We start from the raw sequence: 14,825 nt of genomic DNA, 5'->3' as shown, positions 1-14,825 counted from the left end.
AGAAGATTCTGTTTCATTTTGTAGATTCATTAATTTCAAGTTTGGAATACATGCTAACAATAATGCATGGGGTCATGAGGTGTAGGCTTAACTAGGAACATTTAATGAACTGAAATGGCACAAAATAAACTGCTGCTTTTCTGTTGTACCTTCTGTCAAGATGATACTTCATCGCATCCTAGTTAGACAGAAGCTTGAGTGTCAGGATTCTACTGCTCTGGACTATAATGTTCTTCATTCCAGGAATGTTAATATATTACTAGCAATAATACTGCACTATTTTGGGAGACAAGTTCTGTAACATGCCTTTTCCACAAGTCATTTGGTAAACCTGTTTATTCCTTTGGTTTTCTCTTCTGTAATCCCAATGATTTCTAGCGCAGAGAAAGATTTTTGTAAAACATAAATAAAAAAACCTGGAGTTTCTCACATGTTGCTCAAAAAACAAAAAAAGAGGGGCATGAAAGATTCATTTAAACAATACCCACTATCCTGAGAATAAGCTAATACGACTTGGAGGTGGGTGGGGAAGTTTACACTGTAAGTGGAATGTTACTGTTCTTACAGCCTTGAAGACTGCTGAAAAGTTTAGTGCCAATCACTTATTTGTTTTAACTCAGACATTGTTTGTGTCCTTAGACCTTTTTCTTGAGCTCTTCTGATGATACTAGAACAGAAAAAAGATGGAGGAAGGGGAACTAAAAATACACAAATACTGTCCTGATGTCTGCCTGGTCAGCTCATTTAATTAAAATGCAGTTTCCAGGTATTAGTACTATGTATGTACTTGTATCAGCAGTTAAGAATTCTTTTTTCTAGGTCTTTGATTTCTTTGGCCTGGATTAGACACTTAATTTTTTTGTGCATCTCTGGAAGTATATATGAGGAAAATGGAAAAGTATTTAACAAATCAAGTAGTAGATGCATTAACTTCCTTTCAATTTTCTGTTCTTCACTGTGCCTCCTCTCATGTCCCCCAGCCCCTGCAAAGAAAAGGTGATTCATCTTTGTGGTTCTTGGTAGTTTCCAAAATGAGTAACACTTCATTTTCACTCTTTTGTAGCTGACTGGAAGTACAGGCATGCTGGCTTGATGGCACTCTCTGCCATCGGAGAAGGCTGCCACCAACAGATGGAGGGAATTTTAAATGAAATAGTTAATTTTGTTTTGCTATTTCTCCAGGATCCTGTGAGTATATATATCTAGTAATTATTTCAAAATGTTTTCATTTCTGCTGTTACAACTGGTTGTTAATTGTTTGAGGGAAATACTCTTTCAGCATCCCAGAGTAAGATACGCCGCTTGTAATGCTGTTGGACAAATGGCAACTGACTTTGCACCTGGGTTTCAAAAGAAATTTCATGAGAAGGCAAGTATTAGAGTAGTAGGAAAAAAAAGTGGTAAAATTATGTCTCCTTCAGAAACTTGTTTCTGAAAAGGTGTATTTTCTTTTTCAGGTGATAGGAGCTCTTCTACAAACCATGGAGGATCAAGGCAGCCAGCGTGTTCAAGCCCATGCAGCTGCAGCACTCATAAACTTCACTGAAGATTGTCCCAAGTCACTGCTTATTCCGTATTTGGATAATCTAGTGAAGCATCTTCATTCCATTATGGTGATAAAATTACAAGAGGTATAATACACTGAACAAATTGTTTGATGGAGGGTAACCTTGTCACATTGGCAGAATGAGTATAGCTGAACTAGGACCTCAGAAATGAGCCAGTATGCGTATCTGCTAATGTTGGTCTAAACTGATGAGAATTAGCCTATGTGCAAGAGCAGATTTTTGCATTTGGCATGCTTTTAAGTAAAATGTGTGCTTTAGAAATGTAACACTTTATTCTTCCTCTTTCCAAGTTGATACAGAAAGGCACTAAGCTAGTTTTGGAGCAAGTCGTGACTTCAATTGCATCAGTTGCAGATACAGTAGAGGAGAAGTTTGTTCCCTACTATGATTTATTTATGCCCTCCTTAAAACACATTGTTGAAAATGCTGTTCAGAAGGAATTGAGACTTTTACGAGGAAAGACTATTGAATGCATCAGTCTAATTGGTCTTGCTGTTGGCAAAGAGAAGGTAAGCTTATATTTTATATAATGGTGTAATTATATTTTAATGCCTTTGTTTTTCCGGTATTAGCCCGGAATTAATATAATCACTTGTTAAACATTCAGCTATATTGTTGCTGCTTTCTATGCTTGTCTTTATGTTTCAGTTTCTGAGGTGACTGTGTTGCTGCTTAGGTTCACAAATCAAATTTGCAATCGAATCTTATTGTAGCTTAAGTAATTCTTGTCACACTGAAAAATGTTGAAAGCAGATATTTTTTTCTACTTCTGAGGTTTGTTTTTTTTTTTCCTTAAGAGAAATGACATGGCATCACATTTAGGCAGTGTCAGGAGCAAATGTATGCAGTTCAAAGGAAACTTAGTATAGTTTTGTATGTGGATGCCTAAAAAAGTTTCATTTAAGAGGGCATTTAAGTCTCTGAGAAGTAGCATCTTAATTTGCCTTTAAAAACATAGTTGTTTCCTGTATCTAGTTTATGCAGGATGCATCAGATGTAATGCAGCTATTACTGAAGACACAGACAGACTTCAGTGACCTAGAAGATGATGATCCACAGGTATTTTAAAATTGTGTCTCTACAGCTCACTGGTATTAAAAACATTCCTTGTATACATGATGCTTCTGCTCCCTGGCCCTTCAGGCTAATTGTCCAGCCTGTCTTACAAAACTTGACACTGAGATGGTCCTAGAATCTTTCACAGAAGCGTGGTTAGGAAATGAGACTTCCAGGACCTATATTTGCAGAAGAAATTTGAGCTTACTGTCACCTTCTTATAAATAGATCAACAAGACTTGTTAAGCAGCTGTTCTAATGAGCAGAGAGCTATTTTAACTTGTACATTTGAAAACAAATACTCCTCTGAAAACATAGTACTGCACCCTTTTTTTACTTTTTGCTCTTTTTTACCATTTTCAGGAATGTGGCTTGATAGTATTGTTTAAATCTGGGAATATTTCAGAAAAAATATTTCAGAAATATTTCAGAAAAAAAAAATTTTGAACAGGCACTTGGAATGCAGTCATGGATCTTAGTGTCCCATTTTTACATGTATAGCATTCCATCAGAGGTGCTGTCAGGGTGTGTTGCTAGACTTGGGATATCTTCTGAAGATGCATTTTTATGTGGATTGCATATTGGATCACTTCTCTTTGAAACAAGCTTTATGGACTGCTGACAAATTCTTTTCAAAAATCCTATTGTGTAATGTATTTCCTTTATACTTTGCTTTTAAGTATGCATTAAAATAAAATGTGGGACATGAAAATTCTGCCTTCTCTTTTCTAGATTTCTTACATGATCTCTGCATGGGCCAGAATGTGTAAAATTCTTGGAAAGGAATTTCAGCAGTATCTTCCTGTTGTCATGGGACCTTTAATGAAGACTGCATCCATTAAACCTGAAGTAGCTCTTTTAGACAGTAGGTTTAAGATGATGTTTTATTTGAAAAGTATAGTGAAATAAATGATTTTGTTGCATTTTTAGATGATTTTTCCTCCCCTTTGTATAACAGCGCAAGATATGGAGAATATGAGTGATGATGATGGTTGGGAATTTGTAAGCATAGGCGATCAGCAGAGTTTTGGAATTAAAACTGCAGGCCTTGAAGAAAAAGCAACTGCATGCCAAATGCTGGTGAGTAATAAAACTGTTCTGGCAGTCTGTGTTTCTGGTCAATTGAGTCTGAAGCCAAAATCTGTAACCAAAATACTCTTTCTTTGTCACACATGAAAGAGTTTTTTGGGTGATACTGCTTAGTTTGGATTACAGGCACTTAATGCATGTGGTTTACTTGATTAAAGATAGTTAGGAGCTTAAAATTTTTAAAATGAACAGATGGTTTTGCTTTAAGGAATTTGCTATGTGAAAAGCAGTTCCTTTTTGCAAATAATGCTGTTTTGGAATTCAGTTGGAAAAATGCATGCATGCCCTAAGAGTGAGAACTCATGCTGCTATCGGGGTTTCTCAAATTACCACAGTTGAGGGGGAAGGTCAATGGATTATTACATGTCTTTTAAAAATAAACTAAAAAACCCTTGCAATTTTATTAATCTCCTTCTCACCTTTACATAGTTGAAAAGTGTGTTTTCCCTTAAAAGAGGCATATCTGTACTTTATTTTTCAGGTTTGCTATGCAAAAGAGCTAAAAGAAGGATTTGTGGAATACACAGAGCAAGTTGTAAAGCTGATGGTTCCATTGCTGAAGTTCTATTTTCATGATGATATCCTATTAAGAAATTCCACTGTGAAAATGGAAATTTGGAATCAAAATTGTGCTTGCTGTTTTCCTAAATGAATCGAAAGTGTTAATGTTAAAATAGTCTGTGACTTGATAGCAGAAATGGTTTCAGAGAAGTTTGGTTTCCACACCCTGTTTTAGACAATGTGTTCCTACTTTTCCCCCTAGTTTCTTTTAAAAAAAAGCAATCAGTAGAAAAAGTGATGTTTGTGTAACAGAGCAGAAGAGAACTTGAACAGTTTTTCTATCATGGCCTGAAACAGGCTTAAAGCCACTTATAAATAGCATCTGTATAATTTTTCTATGATTTAATCTCTATCTAATTAAGAAATCAAATGCATGGCTCATAATGGAGTGAGTTTTGGGTAGAAAACAAAAGAACTTCCTTATGCAGGTGGGGTCTTAAATTCTAAGCACCTTGTTGGTGTTGATTGCTGTATTTCCTTAATAATGACACGTGTCCGAGTGGCAGCAGCAGAGTCGATGCCCCTCCTTCTTGAATGTGCCAGGGTTCGTGGGCCGGATTACCTCACACAGATGTGGCACTTCATGTGTGATGCTCTCATCAAAGCCATTGGAACAGAGCCAGAGTCCGATGTCCTCTCAGAAATAATGCATTCTTTTGCAAAGGTAACGTTCTTATGAATTTCATAGCTTTACTGTTTGGAGCTTTTTGAAATAAGAATGGAGACGTTTGGTGTTCCTTTAAATGGCTTGAATAAATGCAAGATTTCCTCTACAGGAAATTTGTTGTGACTATAAATGTTATAGCTGATGGAAAAAGTTGTATTTTGCTTTTCAAGAATACCAAAGTATTAACCTAAAACAGATACCAATTTTTTTCATTTTAACCATGAGCGACAAGAAATTATGGGTATGAAATGTACACTGGTACTATTGCACTACTTGTATAGTTTGAGCATTGATTACAGTATGGCTGTTATTCTAATATAATTCCTGCTAGTGATCAAGAACATGTTTTACTATTCTTTGTGTGCTTAGATTTTGTTAAGACTGCTCATGTTAAATTTTAAAGCTGAAAAACTGTTTGTTTTATTTCACAAGTGCGTTGAGGTAATGGGAGATGGATGCCTTAACAACGAACACTTTGAAGAACTTGGAGGAATACTGAAAGAAAAGCTAGAAGAGCACTTTAAAAATCAAGAATTAAGACAGGGTAAGTGAGCACAAGTCCTGTTAACATGTGATGTGGCTGTTCTTTAAATTTCTAATTATTTCTGAACACAGAGAAAAAACTGTTTAGATTTCATTGATTTTTATATTTATGTAAAGGAATTGGACTGTAAACCAACAAATTCATTAATTGTATTTGTAAGCTCTTGGAGGATGAAGGTAGCATCATTTTCAGCTCTACTGTAGTTTAATCAAAAGTTAATGAACAGATTTACTTGAAAGACAGTGCACATCTATGATGTTGTCATTTCCATGGGTTTTTTTTGTCTGAAGTCTTAGGAGTTTTCTCAAAGCAATAGTAGCTTCTCATTTCTAAGCTAAGACTTTATTTGTCTTTGTGGACAAGCTGGTGTGTTCATTTCTATTTTGTGTGCATTTTTACACATTCTTAAACTGAGCTGTCCTGGACTTCTTCCTTTTCTGTAAAAGTTCTTTGAAGCTTCTTAAAAATGGAAAATTCCTGTTGCATCTTCATCTACTGTTTCCTGTTTTCTAAATTTGTTTCTGCAGAATTTTTCCCTTTCACAGGCTTCTTATGCACTTATAGAAAGGTAATGGCTTAATTTTTTATTTTTTTTTTTTTTTTAGTGAAAAGACAAGATGAAGACTATGATGAACAAGTTGAAGAGTCATTACAAGATGAAGTAAGTTAGTTTGAAGAATTTTTCTACTCATCAAGCACCAGGATGGACATACTGTATAAATATGCTTTCTATTCATTTAGGACATAGTGAATCCTCAGAATTATTTCTTCATAGAAGAATCTTGTTACCACAGTCCTTCAAAACATTCAGTAAGAAATGGGTCACACTACATTTGTGAGTTAGAAAATATGGAAGGTTTCCTTGTCTGATATTGCTGAAGTAAGACGTTCAGGATATAGCTTTTTATTTTCTTCATCTGCTCAAACAATTATTGAATGACATTAATACTGATACAGATTTGACAGCAGACTATTTAATTACAGAATAAGCTGAGTTGGAAGGGACCCACAAGGATCATTGACTCCTGCCCCTGCGCAGGGCATACCAAGAAACACACTTGGGATGAGAGCATTGTCCAAATACTTACTGAGCTCTGTCAGGCTGGTGCTGTGATCACTTCCATGGGGAGGTTGTTCCTGTGCCCAAGCACGCTCTGAGGGAAGAATCTTTTATTAACAACCAACCAAAACCTTTCCTGACATAACTTGAGGCCATTCCTTTTGGTCCTGTCACTGGTCACCACAGAGAAGAAATCGGTGCCTGCCCCTCCTCTTCCCCCACTGAGGAAATTGTAGACTGCAATGAGGTTGTCCCTTGGTAGGTCTAGCCTTGCTGACTTGCTTTTTTTTTGAGCCTTGCAAGCTAGGTGGCTTTTAATCTTGGGCCTCTACACCTCCAATTCCAAGACATCTGGTGTGTCGTGTCAGGAGCCTATCTCAAAAATAATAGCCTAAAAACAGTATCAGAAAAGGACAGCAGGATAAACAGCTTCCATCATGTGTTTGCTTATGAGAGAATACTAAAGAGACTACTTAACTACTTACACACTAGGGTACCAAAGTGAGCTAATAGTTTAAAGTGGAGGTGATTGTAGAAGAGATACAATAATTTTATTAAATCATTATTGGTATAGAGAGAGAGAGAGTAATAATGAATGACTGCTGCTTATAACATGAGACAAAGGATGCTCAGTACATTCAAGAATTAAGAAATTTTTTTGCTGCACAATGCAGGTATGAAGCTTGATCACTTGAGGTTAACCTGTATACAGACTCCAGAAATCATACACCCATATGTAAATACTGTCTTAAATAACAGTGCGGTTCTTGTGCCTCTTTTTAGGCCAGCATTCAAGATGATAGATTTTTGTTGCCTCCAAGACGCTTTTATTTCCAGTGTGTCACTCTGTACTGAGAGAAAATGCAAGCAGGCAGCAGTTTCAGAAAAGCTGAGTCCTTACTCTGCGACAGAGTTGCAAGGCATTTTTAAAAATGTTCTAATGTTTGCTGATTTTTCTGTAAAGTCTGGAGAAAGACTTGTCTGCATTACTCTGTGAAAGAAGGGGTGGGATGAGGGCATCACTTGCCATATGGACAGAATTAACAAATGGGTAACATTAGGATATACACCTTTGGTCTCAGAGTATGTTTATGTAGCCCTTACCTCAGGCCAGCAGAAATATAAGCACAGAAGTCATGAAAGTTATTCAAAGAGTAGTTTTAGGTCCAGCCCTCACTTAGGCAATAACTAAATTGCTGATTTGGTAGAGAGCAGAAGGCATACACCAAGCAAGAGTTACACTCTCTTCCCCAAGCATATTATCAGCTATTGGTCAACAGGCAGTACCGGGCTAGGAGGACCTTGTGTGCTGCAGCAGTTCTCTACCTCTTAATTCATTGTATGCATGTTCCAGGGTTCCTGCTTGAGTTGTGCCTTGACGATGCAGAAGTTGGTTCACTAGGGAGGGTTTAAATATCCAGCTGTGGGAAGCTGCCTGTTGCACAAGAAATAGTTACTAGTTTGTCACCAGAGGGTGAGAAAGGTGAAGGTCACTAGGGAGCAGAAACTAGCTGTACTGTTCTCCCTGCCTGATAAAGTATAAACTGGTTAAAGGGAACATAATAAGTACAACAAAAGTTGCTGTGTAAGAAAGATAAAGCATAAGTGTGTCCAGGGAATAATCCTCACCTGTAGATATAACTTAAATTGATAGCTCTGAGGTAAGGCTCTTTATTTGACCAGTTTGATGTATTCACTGGGCAAGGTGAAAAATTAATTTAAACAACAAGAGAAGGAGAATAGTATTTGTTATATTTTTGCCGCAATCTTTATCCCAAAGGCAGTTATGCATTTACTTTTCTGTAAAAGCTTTTTTGGTATCTGTAAGGTATAGAAGAGGAAAATGGCCTTTTGCCTTCTGTAAAGGGAACCCATTGAAGCAGTAAATTTGCACAAGACAGTTTTGTCTTGATCAGATTTTTCTGTCCCTGAAACAAACCTGCAAGTCCTAGGCAACTGAGTTTTAGTGATTGACTTAGATTTTAAAGAAGGGTGAAAAGGAGGACTCCTGGAACTACCTGGAACTTCCTGAAAGTCAGTCTCACTGTGCCCATTGTGAACATTGTACACATTTTCTTGGCAGCTGTGGAAGACAGGGAGGTGATTAGAGACAGCTGGTGCAGCTTCCAGAATGCAAATTATGCCTCATTAATTTAGTGGGTTCTATGATGGAGTTGATTGTATTGATGGATTAAGGAAGAACAACTGATGTCATCTGTCTTGACTTCTGTAAGGCCTTTAAGAGGGTCCCACACAACATCTTTGTCACTAATTTGAGGAGATCCATATTTGATGAATTCAGCTGTTAAGGAATTGACTGGATGGCCATGTTAAAAAAGTTCCTTTCAGTGCCTCAATATCCACATGACAGTAACAAGTGATGTCCCTCAAGACATTGGAACATGTTGCTTAGAGAAGGATGTGGATACCCTATTCCTGGGAATTATCAGAGCCCTGGTTTGATGGAGCTCTGGTCTAGTGGGATATGTCCTTGCCCATGGCAGGGGGTTTGGAACTAGATGATTTTTAAGGTGCCTTCCAACCCAAACAATTTTGTTATTCTATCATTCTGCAATTAGACAAAGAATTGAAAATTAATGAACTTAAAAAAAATAGTTTTACAAAAAAAGTCATAAACCAGCTTTGTTCCATTAGAACAAAGAAATTAGAAGTTTAGACACCTTAGCACTTCATGTGAGTTCCACTCCATTAAAGATTGTTAGTCTTCATGTGAATTGTATCCTTTTCCTTTCAGGATGACAGTGACGTTTATATTTTGACAAAAGTATCAGACATTTTGCACGCAATATTCAGTAGTTACAAGGAGAAGGTACTGCCATGGTTTGAAAGGTTACTTCCACTAATTGTCAACCTAATTGTAAGTACTTTCTTTTCTTTTAATTTAAAGTTAGTTATTTTTTCTGATGCGTTAATATCTTCCGTGCTGATGTCTTAGAGAACTTCGCATAGAATGTAGCAATTACTGTTTTACAGAATGGGTTTATTCTAGATCAAGGATGAAGTTGTTATTACCCTATGCTTTTTGAGCAGGGTCGGTGCTATGCTACTTAAAATCTTTGTTGCAAGACCCAGGATCATTGACACACACAACTGTTTTGAGAAATTTCATTTCCTTGAGACTGTCCAGTATCTCAAAAATGGATTTCAAGAGGAGAGACAAAAAAGTGTTGCAGACTCATGGGGGAAAATTGAGACTGATATATGTAATGGAGTGTGAAAGAGAGGTGCAAAGATAGACACCTGGATTTTGTTTTGTTCATGGCATTGCTGGAACGATCAGTACTGCAAATTACGTGTTTTTAGGGTTGGATTTAATCCATGAAGATTTTAACAAAAGTATTAGATCAGTGTTGCTGTGATTCTCGTTGATCTAATCATTGGCTGTTCAGTGGTTTCAAGGTATCTCATCTGTTGGGTGTTTGTGCCGCAGTGTCCGCATCGGCCGTGGCCGGACCGGCAGTGGGGGCTGTGCATTTTTGACGATGTGGTGGAGCACTGCAGCCCCGCCTCCTTCAAGTACGCCGAGTACTTCCTGCGGCCCATGCTGGAGTCGGTGTGTGACAGCAGCCCCGAGGTTCGGCAGGCGGCTGCCTACGGAGTGGGAGTGATGGCACAGTTCGGCGGGGACAGCTACCGGCCCGTCTGCCCAGGTACAGACCCGCCGCCTGTGAAACTCGCTAAATGCAGGGGCTAGGGGAAGAAGAAATAAAAATGGCTCACCTTTTGGTTGGTGAGGTCTCTACCCCCTGGCAGTGAAATAGCTTGCCAGTATTACCTGTGTCATAGGCTGGTGATGGATTGATAAAGTACCCGAGTTTCGCAGGCTTTTATTGTTCTTCTGCTCAGCAGCATTTCTGTTGCAGCCCTGACGGCTTAGCAAATTTGATTTACATATTCTTTTTTAAAATATGATCTGGCATGCAAATGTTAATTTCATAAAAAGCATCTTTTTGAAACACAGCTGTCTCATAGATGCTTTCTACTAATATTGATGTAGTTATATAATAATGCAAAAGCCTTTGGATGTCTGGAGAAACTACACAAGAGACCTGTATTAAGGAATAGCCTAGAAAACAACTTACGTGGCTCTCTGCTTTCTGATTATATAAAGAGGAGTCTGATTTCTGTAAAGTAAGAAGTAAAATGAGTGTGATAGTACTTGTCAGAAACACTGTCTCCTTTCTTTCTGAATGTTTCAAATTTCTTTGAAACTTCAAACTCATCTAAAATTTAAAGAAATTCTTCTTGCACTCTTTCTTGCCTGTCACCAAAGGTAATTTTGCACACTACGTGTGCAAAACCACTTATCAAAGGATTTTTCCTTTTTTTTTTAAGGAAAATATTTAGTAATCTACGTATGTATTTAAAATATGTGTTTCACATTGATATTAAATGGAAGCTGAATTAGATGATGTAAGAAAATAATACTCATCTGATAGGGATTAACACAAATCTTGCCTACATCAATCAGGGCTGTAATTTTCATTGTTAATGTAAATGTAACTGTTACATGATAACAATCAGGATAAGATGTCTTTTTAAAAAAAAAGAAAAAGCAGTGTGGGAAGCCTCGCAATGAATCATTAAGAGTGTGAAAATTTAGAATTGTCTAGACAGTTCTGATTTTGAAATTTTTTGAGCTTTTTAGCATCTGTTGAAGTCTAATTTTATTTTTCATTAATTACACTTTATCATACTCCACTTAACTTTTTAACATCTTTGATTCTTCTCTCTGTATTTGATTATGCCCAGACACTTGGCTTCTCCTTAAGTTGAATTTTAGATAAAATAAACTTTCAGCTTTGCAGCATACAATTTATTAGCAGACACCTCGAAAGTATTCTAAATCATTTTGTGCATACATGAAAGAACTTTGTGATTTATTTGAATAAATGAAGGTATGCTGTGATTAGAAAGTAAATCCATGTCATGAGACATTTTCTACCCCACAGGTTTTGGTGTCTCTGAAAAACATCATGTTTATGAGCTTTTAATTTGTAACTTACTTTCTTTACTGGATGATATATAGCACTGGCATATTGTTCTTTTGCAAGTTTGAAGAGTATGTAAATACTCTTCAGAAAAATCAGAGGTATTGATACAGGCATTTTTGGCAGTCAGTTAAAAAAAGTCCAGGAATATAGCAAGAACTTGTAAATGGTATGTGAGCTACACTCATGAAACAAAAATCACTAAAACCAGATTTTGTTAGTAGCAAATAAGTAAGATGGAAGGAAAAAGTTCAGCAAATCAAGTCACTTTTTAAATGGGGATACAAGGTTACAATTGATGCAACTGGCAAGGTTGCTTCTGTTATGTTGGTGGAAGAATATTATTAGCTGTTCTCTATGAAAATTCTATCAATCAACTGCATGGATTTCTTCCTAAATCACATCAGTGGCCTCAAAACTGGGTGGTGCCAGATGTCAGAGCAGTCAGCCCTTGGCAAAAAGCTTAACATTATAGAAGATGGGTCTATTATTGTCAAAAGGCTTTTTTAAGGTTTATCTAAGACAATGTCTATGTGAGAATGGATCTGTTTTATAGACAAGATGAAAACTTGTCTGGTAGGCTGTAGGGAGAAAATTATGCTGATTCATTTTGATGCCCTCCTAGTTTTACAGTTGCAAGGACACATGTACCTACAGAGTCATCCATTAGTGTTAGTGAGTGAAGTACAGATGACATGAGATTTAGCTTCAGCAGCCATGAAAACCTGAGGTATAAAAGGCAGGCTCAGTTGTCTGGACATTGTAGACCCCTGTGAAACAAACTCTGCTTTGGGGAATAGTCCAGCATCATTATCCTGCATTTGATACATAAGCTAGCAGGTCTGGTATTTCTGTAGTTCTGTAATGTTTAACAGTTTTTCCATAGCTGCTTAATTCTCAAAAATCTAATGCAGTGGATGCATCTTAATGTAGAGAGAGTGATTGTGTATTCTTTAACTGCAGAGCTTCTACTTACTTATCAAAATTCAGAAGTGTGAGATCTCACTCTTCTTCAGTAATTAGAGTTATTTTGAAGTGTGGTTTCTGTACACAAAATTCCACAACCTGCTTACTGTGCTGATAAAGAATTTCACAGCTTTAGCATTTTATTTTTAGCAGAAGAACACAAGGATGATTGTTCCTGCTTGCATGTAGTGTGCTTGGAAGTCTGCATGGACACTAAAAGCTAAAATTATGACATTAATGTTCATTTAGAAGTGTGTGTGGGGTTACCCACATGACTGTTAAAAAAATAAAATTGCTATTAACCTAGGAAGAAAATTGGAATTTTTCCTCCATTGCAAGACATTTCCTTTCCTTAATTTTTATGATCTAAACTAGACCAAGTTGATTCACCAGGTGAGATTACTCCTATGAGCTTTTCCTAGGGCACCTTTTAGTGGTGGGAGGTACATCCATACATATTTTATATATACAGATGTGCCCACTAGCAGTAGATGCACAGCAGGCATACGCTGAGGATGTGAACTATAGTTCACATTGAATGAATGACTGACATTCACAGTGAATGTCACTGTAGCAGTGCTTTTCCTCCTGCTGTGTTTATAGAGTATATTCTATTAAAGAGATAGCAAGCATTATCTACAGTGTTTTGTGTCCTTTAGATTGCATAACTCCAATTGAGAGACATGGGAATATTATTTTCTTCTGAACTTCTAAAACAAATTCAAACTTCTACAGTAGCTGTTTGCTCCTGTTTCCTTGCAGAGCTTTATTTATCTGTTTGGTTTTCATATGGTAATTATTGAGCAGAGAAGAACCTAGAAGCAGTGGAACATTGGAGTGACTAGATTTTAGTGCTTGGATCACAAAAAATCCTGGTTTTAATACATACTCAAGTAGAATTTGTGTTGTTAATAAAAGTATAGCTTGATTGTGCATTAAAATTTATTCTTGTATTTTTAACAATTAGAGGCGCTTCCATTGCTGGTGAGAGTCATTCAGTCACCAGATGCCAAAGCCAAAGAGAATGTCAATGCGACAGAAAACTGCATTTCAGCAATAGGAAAGATAATGAAGTTCAAGCCTGACTGTATAAATGTTGAAGAAGTCCTTCCACACTGGTTATCATGGCTTCCACTTCATGAAGACAAAGAAGAAGCTGTTCATACTTTCAATTATCTGTGTGACCTACTTGAGAGGTAAGGCAAAGTTTTCACACTTATGCAGAAAGAAAGCCTGTTTGCATACCCTTTCCTTGCATTCTTTTTCCAAAACTGAGAAACTATGAGGTTAATCTACATATGGTTTAGAGAAGATAATTTGAAATGTCAGAACAGGGCCTTCCCTGATGTTGTTCCTGCTTTTTTAAACAGTTACTGTTCTTGTCCTAAATAGAGTCTGTATGGTGGGGAAAAAATCCTGGCTGCTTTATGTGTCCATAATGGGAAAGGATCTGCAGAATACCTGTACAGAAAATTTCAGGAAAATTTTTGATACTCTGCTTACATATCGGTAACTGATCAGGTCTTTTCTCTTAAAAGCAGCACACATGCTCTTTCAGCCTTCTTTGAAGTAGTTTTGCACCTTTTTGCTTTCCAACAAAGTACGAAGTAGAGAAATGCTATGGAAAAATTCATTGTGCAGTGCTATCTTCCTTAATAATTATTTCAGTCACTATTGAAAGTATCTTATCCCACAGTTTATTCTTTGGATTTGTGCTCCCTCCTGTAGGTAAATGAAGGAAAAAAGTAAAGTTATTTTAGTGTGGTGCACTTCATAAATGAGTGAAAGAATGTAGCCTCTGAGGTGTTATGTAGTAAGCACTGGCTGGCACTGTATTACATCTTAGGAGGAAAATATAAAGGAAGTAACTTAGATTTCTTACAGACTTTTCTAGTTTGTGAATACCGTGTATCTCTAGGTGCTTTATTAAGGCAGTCTCAAAATGACAGCTGAGGTCCCTAGACTGATTACAGAACAATTGTGTAGAGACACCATCATAATGCTGCCAAGTGTGCATGTTAACAGGAACACAGAAATTGAGAATTGCAGTACTAGCACACTCCTGTACCCAGATCTGTGCAGGTGGCTCAGCCTGGCTACCTGCTTCTCTGGAGCTCTGCCAATCCTACATTCAGCCTCTGCATTCCAGTACTGGTAGGTGGCAGGGCTGGAAGTAGATCGTGTTTTCCACACAGATTCTTGATTGCTTATACTCCTCCACTCCAGCTTTTGGCTGGGAAAGACAGAGCAGAACTGCTTGCTTGCTGTGTCATGGAGAGTGCTGGCAGAGAGCTGAAGTTAC

General features: G+C 37.2%; 1 protein-coding gene across 1 annotated transcript in view; it reads left to right on the top strand.

Moving 5' to 3' along the window:
* The window catches only part of IPO5 (importin 5), a 45,585-nt gene that overhangs the window by 24,401 nt on the left and 6,359 nt on the right, over nucleotides 1–14,825 (top strand). The window contains exons 11-24 of the mRNA XM_015638585.3: nucleotides 1,064–1,188; nucleotides 1,280–1,369; nucleotides 1,458–1,631; nucleotides 1,859–2,077; nucleotides 2,544–2,627; nucleotides 3,357–3,489; nucleotides 3,583–3,704; nucleotides 4,195–4,291; nucleotides 4,766–4,938; nucleotides 5,374–5,485; nucleotides 6,091–6,146; nucleotides 9,301–9,423; nucleotides 9,997–10,216; nucleotides 13,491–13,719. Of these exons, the coding sequence (XP_015494071.1) occupies nucleotides 1,064–1,188; nucleotides 1,280–1,369; nucleotides 1,458–1,631; nucleotides 1,859–2,077; nucleotides 2,544–2,627; nucleotides 3,357–3,489; nucleotides 3,583–3,704; nucleotides 4,195–4,291; nucleotides 4,766–4,938; nucleotides 5,374–5,485; nucleotides 6,091–6,146; nucleotides 9,301–9,423; nucleotides 9,997–10,216; nucleotides 13,491–13,719 (1,957 nt within the window). The remainder of the gene's footprint in view (nucleotides 1–1,063; nucleotides 1,189–1,279; nucleotides 1,370–1,457; nucleotides 1,632–1,858; nucleotides 2,078–2,543; nucleotides 2,628–3,356; nucleotides 3,490–3,582; nucleotides 3,705–4,194; nucleotides 4,292–4,765; nucleotides 4,939–5,373; nucleotides 5,486–6,090; nucleotides 6,147–9,300; nucleotides 9,424–9,996; nucleotides 10,217–13,490; nucleotides 13,720–14,825) is intronic.

This window comes from Parus major, chromosome 1 (genome assembly GCF_001522545.3).
Source record: "Parus major isolate Abel chromosome 1, Parus_major1.1, whole genome shotgun sequence".
Taxonomy (NCBI): Eukaryota; Metazoa; Chordata; class Aves; order Passeriformes; family Paridae; genus Parus; species Parus major.
The sequence above is the reverse complement of the archived record's forward strand: the minus strand, read 5'-3'. Positions and strand labels throughout refer to the sequence as shown.